Source organism: Schistosoma mansoni, chromosome 1 (assembly GCF_000237925.1).
Source record: "Schistosoma mansoni strain Puerto Rico chromosome 1, complete genome".
Taxonomy (NCBI): Eukaryota; Metazoa; Platyhelminthes; class Trematoda; order Strigeidida; family Schistosomatidae; genus Schistosoma; species Schistosoma mansoni.
In genome coordinates, this window is record NC_031495.1 from 28802866 (window position 1) to 28810743 (window position 7878).

General features: G+C 34.1%; 1 protein-coding gene across 1 annotated transcript; it reads left to right on the forward strand.

Annotated features, from left to right (window-relative positions):
• Positions 1-722: 722 nt before the first annotated feature.
• Positions 723-6015, forward strand: Smp_025830 (putative adp-ribosyl cyclase; the record flags this gene model as incomplete). Its single annotated transcript, XM_018793944.1, has 4 exons — positions 723-811; positions 3533-3628; positions 5431-5517; positions 5874-6015. 4 exons carry the CDS (start codon positions 723-725, stop codon positions 6013-6015), a joined length of 414 nt encoding a protein of 137 aa, XP_018648405.1.
• Positions 6016-7878: the final 1863 nt, after the last annotated feature.

The window sequence follows — 7878 nt, forward strand, 5'->3', positions numbered from 1 at the left end:
TTGAATACCAGCGAAGGCAGTTTTGGTTTTTCTTCAAAACCATTTGAAATACAAATTTTTAATAATAATCAAAGTATTTGTGATGTTCAGATCCACATTAATATCAACTATTAACGTAGTTAAATTCTGAGCAATCAAAAGATCCATAACTGATTTGAAGTTGATAATATGTAAGCGTTTTGAAGCGTTAAGGGGTAAAGTGTATCAAGATCATAAAACTGAAACTAGATCATTTAAAGACTAAATTGTATGATTAAGATTGTATTTTTGGCCTAACTAACTGACCTGTGTAAATGTAAATAACACTTAACTCATGAGTGATTTGGTCTTTTGGTTTACATGGTACGTGGTTCAACAATTCACCTGGTGTGTGTGATATTTTATTTCCTACAATCTTGGAAGCAAACTGTATAACGTTTCTAAGTCATTCATGAAACGTGAACGGCGTATTTTTCTCTCAATTTTCTCCAGCTGTTTTCATTATCTTTTCCCAAAATTGACATTTTCATTAAGTCAAAAATAAAATTGAGATATAAATAAATCCATAGATTTCTAGTAAATAATATTGTAACAGCAGAGGTTTGCAGCTCTGATGGATGCTTTTAGTATCGTTAAGTTTTCTGAGATAGACGATTTAATTGCGGATTTCAATATTTGTTCGCTTTGAATAAATAACAGAATACTGAAAGTAAACCAGTTAATAACCTGTATTCTTACACAAAATGCCTTTATTACAGTATGCCAGGAGAGCATCTGGTAACATCTTTGTGGTACTGAATGGCTCGGTCAAAGCTCCATTTAATGAAAATAAGTGAGTTTTTAACACATATCTCTTCTAACCAATTCATTTTTGTGAACTTAATAAAAGTCATTTTGAATATCCTTTGACGTATTCATTGACACACGTTCATTGCCTAGTTAACGAAACAGTTTGCCATGTATGAGATAACATTTAAATTGAAATGACGGGTGAAGCTTAAGAATCTGCTTTAGATATCTCCCATGTTAGGAAATCTACGGTTCAGTAAAGTGTCAGTTAGTTACACTCTAAAATGAACGAATTTTGCACACAAACTTCAGCATTATTCACTTTCAATGGGTTAACCAACCCAATTAACCATTATTTACGGAGCTTGGATTCATAGTAAAAAAAACTATCGGTGAGACCATAATTTATGGACGATCTTTGAGCGACGCTAAAGGGACCTTGAGAATGTTCACCTACTAACTAGGACTTTATGAGGGTTATAAACCTGGTTTACATACTTACGCATGTTACTCCCAATGGAGCATAGGCCGCCGACCAGCATTATCCAACTCACTCTGTTCTGCACCTTCTATTCTAGTTCTATCCAACTTTTGTTCATTCTTCTCATGTCTGTCTCCATTTCTCGGCGTAATGTGTTCTTCGGTATTACTCTTCTCTTTTGACCCTCAGGATTGCCTTGTGACGCAGTTGGGTGATTTTCTCCATGTGTGTCCTAACCACTTCCAGCGCTTCTTCCTGATTTCTTACTCCGCTGGAATCTGGTTTGTTCTCTCCCACAGTAAGTTGTTGCTGATAGTGTCTGGTCAACGGATCCGAAGCATTTTGCCCCAAATGCCCTGATACGGCCGAGAGTGGGGAGGACCCGCCCTCTCTCTCGAAATCCTCTCACATGGCCACACGTATACAGCCTCTGCCAGGGAAGTCCTACTCACTGCCTTCTCGCGGCATTACTGTTGTTTACAAAATTGAAAGGACGAAAAGTAGATGTCCGGCACTTTAACCCGGTTGGTGGACACGGAAAGTCCACCTAGAGGAGTTATAAAACCCTGATTCCAAGTCAATGGTGCACATGGGCTCCAGTGTCCTAAGGGAACAAATGGCGTATGAACCTAGCGTTGGTCACCGGCTACCATGGGACTGCATCTCCTTACGGTGCTTCACTGCCTTGTGGACCAGACCTTTAGGTCGAAGACTTATGGTGTGGCCCCCTAAGTAAACCACCTGCTTCGGTCTGGGCACCCGAGAAGTATCATAGCCCTCACACAATTAAATGAAATGACAATTTGTTGTGTGGCACATATATATCTAGTGCCCCCTTGTACCACTATTTATGTGTTCAAATAAATAAATTTTGCGTAGACAACTGTTGATAAACACTTGTATCTTCTGGATGGTGGATAAACCCAGGTTAGGAACTAGAATTATGATTTACAGTTGGTGGTTAGGGTTAGGAATTAGATTTAGCGTTTTCATCACGAACTGACATCAGCTGTAATGTTAAAATGACATTTATCCAAATGTATGAATAAATTTCGCGCCAAAATCCGAGACCTGTTGTCTTATATCTGATTGGTTCGTCCATAAATTTTAGTCTCGCCAAATCATCTTTGATTATGTTTTTCATACAGAGAATTTTTATGTTGAAATGAGGCTTTCCTAACAAGCTAAACATTAACTACTGAAAGTAAATAATCTTTGTGTTAAACACTTGCCATTCAAATTTACTAAAAACGAATCTATTGAAGAAATGTGTCAAATTTAATTTACAATGACCCAGTACTTTGAACAAGTCTAAAAATGAGTTATTTTTATTATTTGATTTACATGAGGATTAAATTCATCATTGTATTCAAAACTGCCAATTGACTTTCACCAACTTATGTCACCTGTAAAACGGAAGATATATCCATTTGACTATTGAATAGTGAGTACATGGAACATCAGTTTCATTTGAACTCTATTAGAACAGTGGAATATACTTTATGAAGTTTGGAGGCTTGATTAAATTTTGAATACTTGATCGAATATGCTTTTCATGTATTTCTAAGGAATTTCAAAACTACCGGGTTAGAGATTTTGTAGTTTGGCAAATAGTTATATTATAAAAATGATAAACTCGTTAATTAGGTTATGAATTTTAATCAAGAAATTAACTGATCCATTTCATCTCTTAAAAATTCATCCATAACAAAGCATTTAAAATAATGAATGAATAAGACATCAAATAGGAAATATCTGATATTTCCTTGAAGAAGCTTGGACCAGATTGCCAGACGAAACGTTAGATTTACTTCAAATTAATTAGCTGAGATTTTACAAATATATATGATTCCTAAATTCATTTGGTATTGTTTGTTTGAATCTTCCCATTGATGTTTAGGACTGCAACTGGTCAGTCTCTTATTGGCATATGTGCATACTGTGCGTATTGCCTCGATATAGCCTTAATTCACAAGTATGGTAAACAAAGATAGATAGTGGCTAGCAGTGGAATCCAGGACGCTCGTTTCGTCTTATTTGGGACACGTCAGCTGGGTGTACCTGCATCTCAGAGTTGATGATCACTCTGGGACTCGAATCCAGTAACTTTCCTATTTAATGTCTTACATCAACTCGGCGCTCAAATCCTGTGAAACTATTCACTCTAATTTAAACAAAAGTTCTTATATAAATGAATGAATAAAATAATATTTTGATTTTCTGTTTAATATATAACTTTATTTATTGAAATGGTTATATTTTTATTACATTTTATCCTGTAAGAACTTTTGGAAAAATAGAACTACCATTGTTAAAACATCCTCGAGTACAACAATTAACAGTGAAATTAGTTCATAGTTTGGAAGATGTAAATAACCGGTAAGTTTATTTATCATCTAAAAATAAGTATCATTTAAAACTATTTAAATCATTATTTAATATATGACTAATAGATTGTAGCTTATACTGAATGGGTATGTATAATTCAGTTTATGTCAATTATAAGAAGATAAACATGTTAAAAATGTGGAATGCTCACAAACAAAATTTCATTGACATATTCATTTGTGTATAGAATACAATATAAAATTCTTTTATCTTTTAACTTGTTCAAATTAAAACAACAATAATGTAAGTTCCAAGGTCTATAAACTTTAACAAAATATAATAGTTAAATTATATGGTGTGGCTCATGTACCTAATACACATTTTCCATTCATTTGTTAGCCACATATTTTGTGTGAAATTTAACAAAACTGTTCATCTGCATAAAATAAAGTAAATTTAAACTTGGAACCCAGTGATAGAAAGTCAGGCTTTTTAATCAGTAAGCCACCATTTACTACCATAGTAACAATAATCACATTCTAGCAGAGTCGATATTAGTGACTGTTGATTACTTAAACCAACAGTTTCAGTTTTGTAATTTTTTCATCAATAGCAATTTTAGAGTAAGTGTTGTCCGACTATTATAATGGTAGTTTAGACCATTAGTGTAAGGACCTTGTCCTAATTTCTGGACAAGTTATTCATTTCACTTTCTCGACTAGTTTTGCACGCTTATCCTCCTGAGCAAGGTTAAAAAGATATGAGGCAATTTGCTCTAATCGTCCCAGTTATTCTATCGTATATTTATTTGTCCTTGTCAATTACTGGTATGTAACGTTGATCATTTTTATACCAGTAGCCATTATAGTATATGTGTCCATTTATTTCCTTTATTTTCTACGTAACTGATAAAAACTGAGTCACCTTTTTGTTCTGAGTTGGTATTTAACCAAACTCCAATGCTTTGTACATTCGCTGAATTTCTTATTGCTTGTCTACCATTCAGTTTTAGTATGTCTGAAATATACCTATCCTAAATACTATTCGTATTCAACTTCTGTTCTCTGTTACGTTAACTTGATTTGTCAACAGAATGTGTACGAGTTCAATGGAATCTATAGATCGTTGGGGTCATCATTATTCAACCATTATAAATTCAACCAAGGACTAAACTAAAAACTGATGTATTGCTGTTAGGAGTACCTATTTTATGAGTTACATAGTAGTCGATGGATTTCTTATGAAATATTAATTCAAGAACTTTACTTAACGTTTTAGTTCAGAATTCGGACTACTTATTCTTTGTGATAAACTTTCAAACACATGCTTCAACTTTTGAGTGAACAAATGAGCACCATAGATTCTTGCTGTAAATATCCCATTAGTTCATGAATGTATTCTTTATCAACTTTGACTTGGCTTTACATAAATATTCACACCATTTATCAGTAATCTAAAATCTCAGAATTTTCCATATGTATTTCTGATGGATTATGGTTCACAACTTTAATTTCTAGTGTTTTACAATAATTCAGCACCTCGAGATTATTCTTTCATTAATATAATATCATAGATAGGTATGTTAAGTGTTGTCTAGAGGTTTGTTTGAAATCCATAAACAATCAAATAAGTCTATATTTTGATAATTACTTAATGTACCCTGCTTTTGGGGATTCGTGATGCACTGAAGTTGTTGCTCAAATTAGAACAGTGCATATGGGGTTGATTTGAATAAATTGATACTGGGATGGATAAGGCGCAATAAAGGGTATTTAAACTAAAATTTTATGATAATTTCCCTATTTTTAAAGATTTTTATCACATCACTACTCCTGTTGTCGATTTCCTACTAGACAAACATGTGAATCGTGGAGTCTGCAAGAACTTGCAAACAAGCTGAACTCTGTACATATTCCTTTTCGTTGCATTGACGATCCTTTGTAAGTTGACAATTAACTTTAAAAAACCAGAAATTTAATAACGTTTCATTTTTTGTTGGCTTTCAAAGCGTCAAACAATACTATTGGGTAGATTTTTGCATTTTACAACGTCTCAAACAATCGTTTGTGTTTGAAACACTGAACATCTAACACTAAAATTGGGATTTAAGGAGAACTAGTTTTATCGTATACCTTAAGTTAAGGATTGTATTTTCTAAATCAGTAAGACCAACTCTACGACTTGACATGAATGACGTCATCAAAAGTGTTGGAATATTGTTAAATAGGCATTACAGTGTTTTTAAACCATATTTTCTCATAACAATTCTCGTTTATATTGTGCTTTATATTTTCAGAGAGTTCAGACATTATCAATGCATTGAAAATCCTGGCAAACAACTATGTCAGTTTTCAGCTTCGACGAGGTCAAACGTCGAGACATTACTCATACTTTTTCCGCTAGTCATTTGTTTAACTTTTTATACTTCCATGAATTGAAATAACTTTTCAGAACTAAACTTTGAACAGAGAAAGAGAACAATGATAATAAAGGAATAGGACATTAATGAGTTAAATTTTGTCAAACAGTGCTAAATCAGAAGTAGACCAGGAAACTTTGCTGATAGTATGCTTTGATCAAATATGAGAAATTAACCCGGCCCGAATAAAGGCGTACCGATCAAACGAAGCTGAAAGTGTGTAAAGAATTCTCAACGAATCAGTGTACAGACAAAAATGTCTAACGTGTTCGTCTGTCAAAAGTTAATGATGTATTCAAAGGTATTATCAGTGAAGCTGCTACACTAACCTCCCACTAGAACGTAGATACTATGAATAATGTCTCTATTCAGCAGTAAGCGTAACAATACATTGTAGTGGATGTGGAGACAGAAAATAACGAGCATCAAAATATGCCTAGTTTAGGAGAGGTATAATAACACAAGGTTACTTGTAAAGTCGTGATGATATAAATGTTGTTGGGATAAACGGTGGTGATAAGTGATATTAATAAATCTAACATTTATGCAAGTAGTGAAAATGAACGTTTATTGTGCACGAAGTCAGAATCATCAAGAATATTGTAAATGTTAATAGCCTGGGATGAAATAATAGGTAAAGCACTATAATGCAATATATGACCAGTAGCCTAAACGTCTAACATAATACAGATCTACAAAGTTAAAAAGTTCACAGACATGAAGAATATGACTCATCAATTTGTGGGTATTCTTATTAGATAAAAAATGTAGATGAGGTGTAGGGGTCATAGTAGAATAAGAGATTGCAAGCACTGCTTTGTATACGAAGTGCAGGGTTATACAATTTGATTGCTAAACCCTCTTCATTGAACTGTTTTTTAAAACCCGGAGTACTACTGAGCTCACTCGTGTTATTGTGTAGGTGATTTGAAGGATGATTCTGGTGAGTCAATGGGTGTTCTAGAATTGAGCTGCCTATTAATTAACACCTTATTTCTCAAACTCAGACAAGCTTATCATCCGAAAATAACGATGACTGATCTACGCATGTCATGTTTTGTGATTAACGCTGTTAACGAACAATCGTTTCTGTGTACAGGTCATTCTGACATGTAATTTGTTATATAAACCCCTATTCTCTGTATTTGGCCGTCTATTCTGGTTTTGACAATCAATGAGGACTGACTACATTGTCTTCTATTCTCAGTTTTCCACGTGAATTTCTCAACCGCGGTAACAGGTAACTAGAGTCGAATCCACAAGTGCTTGATAAAGTCCATAATGCCTCGTATCATATTGCTCCGCACTTTGCAGCACAGTAATCTCGAATGGAAAAAAACTAAACTCTGGTTCGTGATTTCGGCCGTTTACTTGGCAACCAATCAGAATGAAGTAGGAATGGTCATTTCCGTCATCGTTGTAAGCATTGGCGGTTGGCTTGCCTTGTCCCCTTTTTCCGCTGTACTATTCAATCTTCCAGAGTGCTGAAATTCCGTCATCTACGTGGTGATGAAAATGTTGGTGCTAAGGTTTTTGAATCAGTTTCATTTCCTCGGTTGCCAGTAATTAAACAGATTTTGGATTTTGATCCATAGCCAGTTGCATTTAGTTAATACTTAGAATATTCCTCTTCTAGGACTACGTAATTTTATACCGATCGTTTTCTAATTCTGGCTTCATGATAGCATCATTATGTTGACTAAAACAAATTATACGACAATCAAGTGTATCAAATTAAAGGTGTTGTAATTGCTGTTCTGTTTGAACAGTTATGTTATTAAAATAGCCTATAAACACAACAAACAAACTATAAGCTAATAAGATTTATCTAGAAGACGAAGTATATTGTTTCCAGGCCGAAGATTACAGTCATTTAGGCATC